Consider the following 14,136-nt stretch of genomic DNA (forward strand, 5'->3'; position numbering starts at 1 on the left):
AGAATTGTTTATGTTAAAAGTTGTAAATGAAAAAAATATATATTTTTCAACATGTTTGAAAAATTACGAAAATCTAAAAGATAAATAAGTAAAAAAAAATTGATTAATATGCCAAGAGCAAATAAACGAAACGGAAAAAGTACGGTTGAGAATAGTTTCGTATCGGGTGATGAGGAGATATGAATTAATTGTTTTTTATTCCAAAGCTCAAATCAACTCACTCTGTCTGACTGTCTTGTAAAAAGTATGTACACGTTATTTCTCCCACACCCAATCTCGGATCAAGTTGAAATTTTGCACAATTATTTCTTTTACATGACAACACAAGAATCAATAAAAATAAATAACCAATAAATTAATTAACTTCTGGTAATTTGTCAAGATTATTTTGTTTGGTACTTGACTGAACAACCTTGCGGAACGCCGGAAGTGGTAATGGTCTTAAGCCCATCATTACCTTTAAAATGCTTCCAATGGCATGCGTCTTAAATGGTGACCGGTCACTTCATCCCCGGTCACTTCATCCCCGGTCATTTCATCCCCGGTCACTTCATCCCCGGTTACTTCATCCCCGGTCATTTCATCCCCTGGTCATTTCATCCCCTGGTCACTTCATCCCCCGGTCACTTCATCCCCCGGTCATTTCATCCCCTGGTCACTTCATCCCCCGGTCATTCATCCCCTGATATTTTCATCATCTGATAATTTTATCTAACAAATTGTAATTTTAAAAAGCATTAAATGAGCAATATTTAATGTATTCCTTTTTTATTTAAATGACAGAGAGAGAGAAAGAGATAGAGAGAGAGAGAGAATCACACCCTAAATATACATGCAAGATTATTTCCAATAAGCACTCAAACAATTAATTTTAAGGCTATAGGAAACTCATCATGACGGGTATGTTCACATAACTAGAGGCCCCCCACCAGTTTCGCTATCTAAAGTGAATTTCAATAAACAAAATACATACTTACATATACATGTAGAAATGAAATATCGATAGAAATAAAGTCTTATAACACAATTTGTAACTTTAATGTTTATAAGGAAGACCGCCTTTATTAGAAAAAAATAAAACCTTACTACAAGGCTAAAAATGACTCGCCCATTTTCAAGAAAGAGCGATTGAAAAATCAAATAAAGTGAAACATGGTCGTACTTTCACCACACATTGGCCTTTGATGATAAGTTATCAGCGGCACGGTCATAATTATTGTAATCGCACTTCTATCTATCAAAAGATCCCCACTACTTGCACCACACATTGGCCTTTGATGATAAGTTATCAGCGGCACGGTCATAATTATTCTAATCGCACTTCTATCTATCAAAAGATTCCCACTACTTGCACCACACATTGGCCTTTAATCATTACGCTATAGATAAGTACACATCCAGATTTACCATATAATATTAGATTTCTCATTAAGAATACAAAGTGGAAGAGGAAACACTATAAACGTATTAGTAATATGTCATAAAATGTAAAAAAGAAAGCATTCTACATAATCATATTTATATATAAAATATTTAATTGGGGATGAAATGACCGGGGGATGAAGTGACCGGGGGATGAAGTGACCAGGGGATGAAATGACCAGGGGATGAAATGACCGGGGATGAAGTGACCGGGGATGAAATGACCGGGGATGAAGTGACCGGGGATGAAGTGACCGGGGATGAAGTGACCGGGAACCCGTCTTAAATAGCCTCTGAAAACCAGTCCAACTCCTGACCTTCACGTGTGGTTCAGATACTGAGCCTGGCGGAACCGTTACCACAGATAGGAAAAGGGGCAAAGGCGAGCAACTGGTGCATAAACCAGTAGGGAGGGGCTCGGTAGCCTTGGTTGGCTACCCATCTAGGAGAAGAAATACTCTGAATCCAAACCTCCGCTGCCTTGCGGCTATAGGCTACCCAAACGCGGGAAAGGCACACTTGTGCGAGATAAACCATAGTCGTTCTACGACTGAAGGAGGCCAACAACTTGACTGAAGTGGTAGTATGAGCTAAATTAGTCCCCTTTATAGATCGCAGTCTGAGTCTTAGTGAACACAACATGCGGTCGCAGTTGGCCCCGCACTTTCATAGGCCCCTCGCTAATTCCCAGGTGTAAATTATAAAATTAAACCATAATAACTTTTATATAATAACAGGGTTTCCGAGTCCTCCTGATTTTCCAGGGGCCTGCTGGAAAACTCCGTAATATATATAATATATATTATATATATATATAAATATACCCAAAATAAAGTACTGGAAATCTCCTAAAATTATTGAAATCTCCTGAAAACTCATAAAAATCTCTTGTGCCAATCTTAAGCGCGATAAAAAAAAGGATTTCCAGCTTTCATTTAATAAAAATTAAATTTAGTGCAAATCATGGCGAAAACATTTTTTAAAATTTAATTTTTGGTGAAACAAAACTAGTATTCTGATAACGAAACGAACCTACTCCCAATACTCAGTAACAGGGTCCAATAGGTGGCGCTTTTCTGTCCTGTTGTAACGGAGTGAATGCGTGAAGTTTACGGAGCAGTTCTTAGTGTTCCACTCGTTGTTACAGTTCTGCCAAGGAAGCTCAGAGGTGAAGGACGCAAAGAAATAGTAGAATATCCAGGTCAAGATGACATTGTAGTAACAGTCCAGATAGAATACTATAATGGCTGACGCTAATCCAATTCCTAGAATAAGTAAGAATAAAACATTTTAATAAACAAAAATTTAAAAAATTACTTTTTAAATAATATAACATATTTAGAGGGAATAAATCCACACTAATAACCATTATTTCTTAGTACTGTAGAATATGTTTCACCTAATTAATTAACAAAAAATATTTGAGTTTTTGAAAGCGAAAAATCTAATTTTTAAAATCTAATTTTTAAAATCAGTTATGGAAGCAGTTTTTTAAAGAGAAAAAGCTAATTAGTATACATTATAAGTTAGATCTAATTTAAAACGAATAGTAATCTTATAAACTTCATTTTCTTAAACATTTTTTTATGTATTTGCTTTTGAGAATTCGAATAAAAGACTACGTCTTTTCAATACAATTACATTATGTAAAGACCAGGAGAGGCTCGGTAAAGCGCTTAGCTTCCGAACCGAGGGTCCCGGGTTCGAATCCTGGTGAAGACTGGGATTTTCAACTTCAGAATCATTGGGCGCCTCTGAGTCTACCCAGCTCTAATGGGTACCTGACATTAGTTGGGGAAAAGTAAAGGCGGTTGGTCGTTGTGCTGCCTACATGACACCCTCGTTAACCGTAGGCCACAAAAACAGATGAACTTCACATCATCTGCCCTATAGACCACAAGGTCTGAAAGGGGAACTAATTAGGCCAGGTTCACATCTAACTTTGCATTCACTTGCACCTATCCTTTGATCTGCAGCACCATTGGGGCACTACACAAGATCTGTCAACCTTCTTTCTCCATTCTTATCTCTCATTTGTCTTTGATATAATTTCATTTGGATGTTCTTTCTGAAAATATTGAAGCCTGCCTGGGTGGACCACTTCGGGGGCCGATTTTAAGTTTGTGTTTCCACACAAACTGTCTTTGTAACCTTGTTTTTTTTTGGTTGATGTTTTATGTTAGGTAATGCCAATAATTGTGTAAAGTTTAAACTTGGTCCGAGAATGGGTGTTGGAGAAATAACGTATTACAAGAATTGTTGATATAAGCTTCTTTTTTCTCTGGCTACCTTTTTCTCTGGCTACCTTTTTCTCTGGCTACCTTTTTCTCTCGATACCTTTTTTCTCTCGATACCTTTTTTTCTGCTGAAAAACTTTGAACATACAGATTGAGATAACGCTAACTGAGTGATGTTGTTATACTGTATGGAGGCACTGAGTAGTAAGGCGCTTGGTTTCCGAACCGAGGGTTCCGGGTTCCAATCCTAGGGAAGACTGGGATTTTGAATTTCGGGATTTTAGGAGTCCATCCAGCTCCAATGGGTACGTGACATTAGTTGGGTAAAAGTAAATTCTGTTGGTTTTTTGTGCTGGCCACATGACACTCTCTCTAACCGTGGGCCATTAAAACAGATGACGTTCACATCATCTGCCCCATAGATCGCAAGGTCTGAATGGGAACTTGACTTTTATTCATATATAGTGTATACTTGGGCGGTGAGTTGGACCAAACTGCATTCTTTCTAATCATATACAAGTTGAAATAGCTGGGCCTAGTTTTGCGCTCACTTGCAATATCAAAAATCGGTCTAAGCATTTCTATGCCATCCGGTCAATAAATTGTATATTATATGGTAAACATCCAATGCAAGATCTACCTGTCCTCAAAATCATTAAGTTTGATAATGTATTTATAACTGTAGGCCTACACATACATACAGTGAATATAAACACGTCACTCAGAGGGCCCCTTTTGTAAGAGAATAACAGAAATTTAATACGTGTTTTAGTGACATCCATGCGGCCCTTATCTTATAAAATACGGACGTGGTTTAAAAAAAGAAGATGATTACTATGGTCATACTGGCCCATTGGGTACCGGCCCACCGGGCATTTGCCTGAATGCCAATATAGCCAGTCCGCCACGGGTAAGTTTACCTTGAAAGATGGATCCGAATTTAGCTTTAAACATAAATATGCATGCCTGAAGTTTCTCTTTTGGTTGACCAAATTTAGAATGTCTTAACCAACTATAGAGGCGTGGTGTCTGAGCGGTAAGGCGCTTGACTTCCAAACAGAGGTCCCGGTTTCGAATCCTGGTGAAGTCTGAGATTTTTAATTCCGGGATCTGAGTCCGCCTCTGAGTCCACCCAATTTAATGGGTGCTGAACATTGGTTGGGAAAAGTAAAGGCGGTTGGTCGTTGTGCTTCTCACACGACACCCTCGTTAACCGTGGGCCACAGAAACGGATGACCTTTACATTATCTGCCCTATAGATCGTAAATCCTAAAAGAGGAACTTTACTTTTAGTAACCAACTATATTTGAGCATACTGGAAACAATATATAAGTTTGTACGAGTCATGTCTACCTTGAAATAGTGGTACTAAATTCCACGCTTGGAGACCGCCTTTACTCATGTACTGTCCCACGGCTACCTCCAAGTAAAACAGCGGGATACCGCCAAACAAAACGGAGAAAATGTAAGGAATTAAGAAAGCACCTGTTCAACATAGAAGATAGATATTTATTTCTGAGATTTATCACATGGAATTTAAGGGGAGGTATCCCTAGAGAAAATTGAGTTTTAGGTCTAGGATATCGATTTTTAACTAATAACATAATTAAGTAGATCAATCATTTTTCTTTACATTACAATCATTTTTATTGCTTAAATCTGTGTCTAAAACATGTTTTTTTAATGTTTTTGTAAGGTCTATGCACTTGCGGATCCGGGGGGGGGCGGTAGGGGCGATCGCCCCCCCCCCCACTCGGCCGACCCCCCACCCCCGGAAGGGAGGGGGGCCGACGAATTTTAGTATAGAATTCACACAATTTGTATACGAATTAATACTTATGTTAATAATATATACTAATTATTTATATTTCAACCTATTTTTAGATTATTTCGCCCCCCCCCCCTTCTAGTAATTTGGCCGATTTGGTAGGGTCAGGAGGTGGCGATGGCATCAATCCGCCCCCCCCCCACCATAAACTTTCGAGTGGGGGGGGGGGCGGTCCTATTTATTTCTAGAAATCACAGCTTGCTAACAGAATCAATTAAATATCTATATGATTAAAACTTTTTATTGGTATTTTAACAGGTCTTTATATTATGTCGTTCATCTTTGGCCGATTGGAAGGGGAGGAGCGAATACCTCTACTGCCCTTCCCATCTAAACCCTTTGAGTGGGGGGGAGGCGGTCCTACTTTTATGGAGAAATCATAGTATGTGAACAAAATTAGTCGAATATCTATATAATACAAACAGGTGGAAGTGCGATACATTCAATCACCTTCACCCCCATCGGACAAACCAATACTTTTTCGTTTTTGTATTATAGTAAGAAATTACAAAATAAAAAAAAAAATCTGTCACTAATATAATTTATATATGCTATAAAGTAAATTCTTATATCGAGTCACCCAACCCCTATTCTTTAATGCAAAATGCAATCATTAGCAGAAATTATAAAAAGGAGCGAGGATTAATCGTTTTCATTTTACCGCCCTTCCCCTTTCCAGACAGAGTTTGTGTAATTTCACATGAGTTTATCATAACTATTTTAAGAAAGACTTTGCTTTGGAAAAGTTATAATTCAAACGAAATTTTTCAATATATCAGTCACGGTTGAGATGAGTTCAAAAGCCAGATAATCTTTTCCTAGTCGACTTTTCCAACCTTTACTCTATCTCATATTTTTCTAGTTAAATAAATTTAGGACTATAACTCACAATTTATGCTTACATTTTATTGAATATTATTAATCGAATTTTTTTTTGTTTCGGCGGCGATCCTCAAAGCCTTAATCTAAATATGTTGGGTATCTTATCTTTTCAAAGAACAAATCGGTTGTATTTGCAATGTATTAAGGGACTATAAATTCATATTAGAATATTTGAATATTTTTCCATATTATTCAAAAGGCCCTTTGTAATAGAATGAATAATGAGCTGTAGTTCAGGAGAATGCGTTACTGCAGTGAAGAATGCCAAAAAAAACGCTTTTAGCGTTGAGGTTTCGCCCCGAACCTCACTGATGAATAATAAGCTGTAGATGTCAGGAAAATGCGTTTCTGCAGTGAAGAATGCAAGAAAACGCTTTTGGAGTCGGGGCTTCGCCCCGAACCCCACTGATAAATAATGAGCTGTAGATGTCAGGAAAATGCGTTTCAGCCGTGAAAAATGCAAGGAAACGATTTGGGCGTCGGGGCTTCGCCCCGAACCCCACTGATAAACAATGAGCTGTAGATGTCAGGAGAATGCGTTTCTGCAGTGAAAAATGCAAGAAAACCCTTTTTTGCGTCGGGGCTTCGCCCCGAACCCCACTGATAAATAATGAGCTGTAGATGTCAGGAGAAAGCGTTTCTGCAGTGAAAAATGCAAGAAAGCACTTTTGATTGTCGGGGCTTCGCCCCGAACCCCACTGAGGAAACTTACAGCTCTTTCCCAGACCCCCAAGCGTGCAAGAGAAAGGCCTCAACATGACTGTTTTTTTTTCCTTTTTTTTTTGTTCGCCGAAGATTGAGAAACAGTCTTATTTTATTCTCATATATCGAATATATATATATATATATATGTGCTGTACGCACGTTTATGCATAGGGTTAGGGTTTACTGGGCGTTAGGGTTAGGGTTTGGAAAAAAATCGCCCCCCCCCACTCCAAAGTTCTGGATCCGCCAGTGGGTCTATGAGACAAAATCTTAATAAAATTTATACTTTAAACTCATTTTTCTCAAAATGTTAGTTTTTGCACATGTCATTGTGCTTTACTAGGAATTTCTCCTAAACTACTTGATAGATTTTGATGAAATTTGAAACACTTCTTAAGGACATCATTAACTTTACTCGTACAATGATTTTTTTTCAATATTTTATTTACTTTTTTTTTAAAAGAATTTTTAATTAATATTTATCCTGTTTTTTTAGGTCTAAAAAATACTAAAAATTCAAAAATTTGTAAAAAATTTAACATACTTAAATCTTTAATTTTGACCTTATATCAATTTAGAGGATCGTTTTTTCTTATCTTTTAATTCGATTTCATGTATTTCTGATCAATAGTTTTTACAAAATTCAGACTTTTAATTTGTATACAATAAACAATATGGCCGCCATTACCATGGCAACCATCATTCAAAAAACTTTTTTTTAGCATTATTTATTTTAGAATATCATTATATGTTACCATAACAAATTTCAAAGGCCTAGCTTCAGAAATAACAAAAATAAGATTTTCAGGGATACCTCCCCTTAATTGTGATTGAAAAGAAAGTGTGTAGCGAGAGAGAAAGAGAGTGAATGAATAGAAGAGATAAAGTGGGGGAGACTGAAAGAAAGCGTGGAGAGACAGTGAAAAGAGGAGTTAGACTGAGGAAGTCTGTGAGGGGAAAGAGATTGTGGAAGGGGAAAGAGTAGGAATAGTGAGAGTGGTAGAAACTGAAAGAGAGAGAGAGAGAGAGGAAAGAAAGAATGGAAGGCGTTAGATAGAGAGAATTGGAGAAACGGAAAGAAAGCGAAAGAGCAAACAACGAGAAAGAGAAAGAGGGGAGCACTGGAAGAGAGAGAGAACGTAACAGAAGTATAATAAAGAGAGTGGGAGAGAGAAAGGTTTGGGGGAGGGTGGATGGAGGGTGGAGACCGGGAGAGAAAAGGGGAAAAAGAGTTGGGAGAGAGAGAGAGCGATATAAATAAAGAGAGTGAAGGTGACTGGACACGAAATGGTAAGAAGAAATGAGTAGAGTTGGATAGATAGATAGATAGATAGATAGATAGATAGATAGATAGATAGATAGATAGATAGATAGATAGTCAGATATATAGTCAGATAGATAGATAGATAGATAGATAGATAGATAGATAGATAGATAGATAGATAGATAGATAGATAGATAGATAGATAGATAGATAGTCAGATAGATAGATAGATAGATAGATAGATAGATAGATAGATAGATAGATAGTCAGATAGATAGATAGATAGATAGATAGATAGATAGATAGATAGATAGATAGATAGATAGATAGATAGATAGATAGTCAGATAGATAGATAGATAGATAGATAGATAGATAGATAGATAGATAGATAGATAGATAGATAGATAGATAGATAGTCAGATAGATAGATAGATAGATAGATAGATAGATAGATAGATAGATAGATAGATAGATAGATAGATAGATAGATAGATAGATAGATAGATAGATAGTCAGATAGATAGATAGATAGATAGATAGATAGATAGATAGATAGATAGATAGATAGATAGATAGATAGATAGATAGATAGATAGATAGATAGATAGATAGATAGATAGATAGATAGAACTTAAAGCAACTAATATTGGAATACATTGAGTGGAAGAAGACATATTTGAATAGTGCATCAAATGTTATAACAAATATAAATAAAAAACTGGATGGGGTGAGAAAAAAAAAAGGTTCGAACCTCCGCCGTTCTTGTAACATAGATAAGGGAATCTCCAGACATTACCCAGTCCTACAGAGAAACCTATACAAGCCACCAAGAAGTCCACAGCCCGCGTCCAAGTTTCCCGGATACTTCGACGCTCGCTCCCCGTGGATTCTATAGATTTACGGGTCACGTTTGGGGGGACGTCAATTTGGTCCTCCGCATGATCGCTTGGTACATTGGGCTGTTGGTCGGGCGAATTCATTCGTGAGCTTAGCTCCTCTCGTTGTAGGCTATGTGAACTTGTGACGTATATATATGACGATTCTCTGCAGTGAAATAATGAATGAATGAAAGCATAAATGCAGAGCACCTCCTATGGACTTGCATCTAGCCTATATACTCATTTATAATTTTAAAGGACACGGTCGTAAAAAGAAGAAAGCAAGCACCGATAAGGCAAAGTTTTTTGTCACGTGATCAACGCGTCAAGAGAAGTGTAAACAGAAAGTTTATTTATTTATTGGCTTCTCGACGATTCAAGTTTTTACACAGAATAGTAAACATGTAAAAGAAAGTTAATTAGAAATAATATTTTTTAAATGTTATTTCGTTACGAAAACTTTTGGTTCTAAAGGATTAAAAAAGGGAGGAGACGAGCTTGTTTCAGGGTCCAAAAATCAGTCTGTTAATTTCATTAGTTTCAAGCTTCGTGATATGTCTACTTTTCATAATTACAAAGCTTGTATAAACTCACTCTGTCTTTCTGGTAAAAGGTGTGTACACGTTATTTCTCTCACACCCATTCTCAGATCAATTTGAAATTTCGCACAATCATTCATTGACATAGACAAGACATAAATCAATTAAAAAAAAAGCAACCAAAAAATTCAATTAATTACTGGTACTGGTATTTCGTTTGATTCCAACTAGGGAAACTATTCCTTATAGCTAAATTTGTTGGGTTTAGTCTCTTTAAATAGTTATTAACGCTATTTCTCCCTCACGCATTCTCCAATCAATTATTTATTGTACCTAACAAAACGTGAATCAATGTAAAAAATACCCATATAGTCAATTAATTATTAGTAATTAATTATTTTGTTTGATATCGAATAAGGGAAATAACTTGTACATTATCGATAGATATATTTAAGGGCGAGTTCTTTCCCTTTTGGTAAGCTTTGCTTTTTTAAAAGATTCTTTTGTTGTTTTATTTAATTATAAAGTGTATTATCGCTTAATATATATGTGTGTTCAATCTGTTAACGATTTCTACTTTAGGATTAACTTAACCCGAATACGCTATTCTGCCTCAACGTGGCACTCGGCTGGAAACGATCACTAGAGGAAGTGATTAGGCTAAATGAATAGCAAAACAAAAGTCCTGTGGGAGTGTCCAAGGGAATGCGAGAGCTTTCCGATTGCACGGTGAGGAGTTAAAAGATATCTTCCACGCCCCTGTCGATAATCCATGCGCCGTTCCTCAAGGGACCGTTACACTAATGGCAAGTCCTTCACGGTTAGCTTGGTAAAACATAGGAAATGGTGGGGGTTCCCTATGTGCTCGGCCTTCGTCCATGGATTCTAGTTCATGCGCCTGCAGTTCCGGATATATCGGAAATAGCAATGTTTTACATACACATTGACTTGGGCCTCTTCCAGACAGAACGGTTTGTTCAAGCAGGCTTACACGCCTAGAGTTCGAAGAGCCTTCGGCTCAACTCTTTTGGCAATCACACGGATTAACTTAAAGATGGATTCTGTTAGTTCAAGAGATCCCCGGCATTCAGTGGATATTTGCTTATCAGATGTAACTTCCTCAAAATACGGCGACGTATTCAGCACTCGAATCCATTGAAACAATGCTAGTAGCTAGTTAGGACGTGTGGATGGCCTTGTGGTAAACGATTTGGACTGACATCATGATGATCCAGAGTTCAAATCCTGCCCCCTGTCATCCTCTGCCATCATTCAGAAGGTTAGGACTAGGACATCATCATCATCAAACTAATTGGATTAGGAAATCATCAACATCATCATCATCAAACTAATTAAGCTAGGACATAGTAGGCTAGTCTTCATTTCTGAAATGTTAAGTCAGTACTAGCAGATGGATTCTTCCTTGTATTAACAGTGATTTTCGCTCTTTGTGAACTAGAAAAAACAACATATTAAATTCCTGGGTGATTTTATTTAACTCAAACTCATCCCATTTGCAGGGCCGGCCTTAGGCGTAGGCAAACTAGGCAGCCGCATAGGGCCTCCACTTGGTGGGGGCCTCGCACAGGACTAAAGGACTAAAAAAACAACAACAATGTTTTAAAGACAGTTTGTATGGAAACACAAACTCAAAATCGTCCCCCGGAGTGGCCCGCTCAGGCAGGTACAAAGGCAGGTTTCAATATTTTCAGATAGAATATCAGAATCTATGAACTACGAACTGTCAATAGATACAACCCTATCACTAAAACCGTATCTTCATTGATACAGAAAGAGACGTGCTCGTGTCGAAAGTGTTACCGATGCTGTTGTAATTTGAATAGTTAGTTGGACTAACGATTTTAGCCTATATATATAATTTCAGTTATTTGTCATTTTTTGATATAGAAAGGCAGGTTTTTAATGAATTGCCTAATTTTATTTTAAAACTGTTTTTTTATGAGGCCTAATTCATTTTGGGGCCACCAATTTCGCTTCGCCTAGGGCCTACAAATATCCAAGGCCGACCTTGTCCTTTGGAAGTATTATTACAAACATTTTAACCTTTTATGTTGTCCTGTTTGTAGGCCCTACTGTGCTGTATCTTTCTCTAATTGAATACAATGAATACGCATGTCTACATAAGGAAATCAAAGTGATAGGTCTTCATTTATTATTGTTGTTTTTTTTTACGAATGTTTTTTCTTGCCTTATTTCTCTAGGCCTAATTAAGAAACAAATGTGAATAGGTAATACACGAAGCACTGCAGTTAACTAACACTTTGTCTCACCTGAATTCTGTTTGAATCATGATGATAACAAAATTATAGATTCTATTTTGGCATGGGCTGTTGAACTAAAAGAAACATAACCCTGTCATCAGTGAAGCATTTTTTAGACTTGGTATCGACTAGCTGGACACCTTCTCCAGTAATGGCAAGTTTCATAAAACCTAACAAAAGTTTTAGAAGAAAAAACATTTTGTTTTCATACAGGTGCATGAGAAGTTTGTCTTAGTATGATTCAATGCTGGTTATGCTAAACGGAAGTCGCGTCTGACTGTCGACGTCTAGAGATCATAAACCTTAACCCTAGCCTTGCGCTTTCTTACCTTATGAGATCGCCCCTTCCCTCCCCCTGGATCCGCCAGTGATATAGGCTAGGCTAAAAAGAAACCATCTTTATATAACATTTGTAAATACATTTTCTGAGAGTCTTATAAATGAAGTCTTTTGTGTCTCCAGAGTGTGCAAATAACGGACGTATTGTTAGCTATGTATTTTTAAAAAGTAGGGACGGCCCTGTGGCGTAGATAGGGTGGGGGAGGGTCAAATTTGAAAATCCCCCCGGGCCCCCACTTGAGGGTGGGTCCCAAATGAGTGTCCAAAATTTGTTTTTACTTTTAAATATTACGCCATTATCTCATGTCATGATGTCGAATGTCAAAATGCAAGGGCCCCTAAAGAGGTCAAGCCCCCACGCGCCCCCAAATCCCTAGCTACACCACTGCCTTAAAGGGCCCACATACACATTGTATTGAATTTACATTATAAAATCTACTTTCTTAGCTATTAGCCTACGCTTGGAGGAATTGTTATTATGTAGGCTTGGTTCGCGATCTGTCAATAAAACTTTCCTGGCATTGTCTATTTTAACAATTTATTTTAAAATATCTCCCTTTTTTTTTTTCATTTTCTTTAGGTTCCATAATGATTATATCACCCGCTCTTTCCCCTCCACCATTTCTCCTTAGGATATTCGTGTCATATTTTATTGCTCAAAGTCAAAGAACCTAAACCCGATCTTTGAATCACATTTAAATGAATTATGTAGGCTACACAGATTGTATAGGGTGAACAAAATCATGAAAATGCAGTTTCATGAGTCTGTCTAAAATCTAAATATTTAATAGAATCACATTATCTTTTGTTAAGTACCGGTATAGATCTAACTCTACATTACCATACATAGATTATATCCTCTTTCTATAAACAAATAGAACGAGACTAACACCTAGATCTCGAAATTAAAATTACGATTTGATTTCAGTTTTTATAAAAAATAAAGTAGGCCTTCTTTTGAAAAGGCGGATAATATTTGCAGCTTCCGGTTATCACTTTGTTGAACGAGTCGCACAGTTCTTATGAAATGTTCTGTAGTTTTCTTGAAAATTCACACCAAGATATAAATAGAACTACAGTGGCTATTAAATGTATTGCATTACTTACTTAGACACTTCCGCGCAGCCGCATATGGCGGCAAGTCTGTGCATAGATCGATCCCCCAACGCTGTTTAGAGCCAGTTCCCAGCTGGTGTCCACGTTGTGTAGATCTACATCTTCCATAAAGACATAGCGTAGAATTTGTCATTGTTCCAGGGACTTAAATACTTCTAGTGGTGCCACATTTCTCCCTCAAAAGTTACGGTTTGCGGGCTTTTTTCAGTGCATGGACCAAAGGTTTCGAAATCGCCCCCCCCCCCCCCTTTCCACCAAACTGTTCTGAGACAAACAAGCTTCACTACATTCAAGAAGACAAGGAATAACATTAAGACCTATCTGTTCAGAACTTTTTTAGATTAATTAGTACTTTTAACTCTTGTGTTTATGTCTAACTCGCTGCTGAGGACAGACGTAGACCACCGGTGAACAATAGTTATGCTTGCTCTGGATGTGGCAAAATATGTAGGTCACAGCTGGGGCTGCGTATTCATAGGACATACTTCATTCCTCATTAATCTTCAGACTCGAAGACAATCCTTATTATGTCTGTTAGGTTATTGTAGCGCCTTGAGCCTACATTATGTCTGCTAACAGCGCTTAATAAAATTATTATTACTGACAAGCAACGATCAGACAAAATATGTAGGTCACAGCTGG

At 37.4% G+C, this 14,136-nt stretch overlaps 1 protein-coding gene across 1 annotated transcript in view; it reads right to left on the minus strand.

Moving 5' to 3' along the window:
- Nucleotides 1-13,474, minus strand: part of LOC106051757 (sodium- and chloride-dependent taurine transporter-like) — a 37,181-nt gene extending 23,707 nt beyond the window's left edge. The window contains exons 1-5 of the mRNA XM_056039582.1: nucleotides 13,220-13,474; nucleotides 12,049-12,209; nucleotides 9,092-9,384; nucleotides 5,013-5,144; nucleotides 2,459-2,687 (exon numbers count right to left, since the gene is read on the minus strand). Of these exons, the coding sequence (XP_055895557.1) occupies nucleotides 2,459-2,687; nucleotides 5,013-5,144; nucleotides 9,092-9,384; nucleotides 12,049-12,068 (674 nt within the window). The 5' untranslated portion in view covers nucleotides 12,069-12,209; nucleotides 13,220-13,474. The remainder of the gene's footprint in view (nucleotides 1-2,458; nucleotides 2,688-5,012; nucleotides 5,145-9,091; nucleotides 9,385-12,048; nucleotides 12,210-13,219) is intronic.
- Nucleotides 13,475-14,136: the final 662 nt, after the last annotated feature.

Source organism: Biomphalaria glabrata, chromosome 8, assembly GCF_947242115.1.
Source record: "Biomphalaria glabrata chromosome 8, xgBioGlab47.1, whole genome shotgun sequence".
Lineage (NCBI taxonomy): Eukaryota > Metazoa > Mollusca > Gastropoda > Planorbidae > Biomphalaria > Biomphalaria glabrata.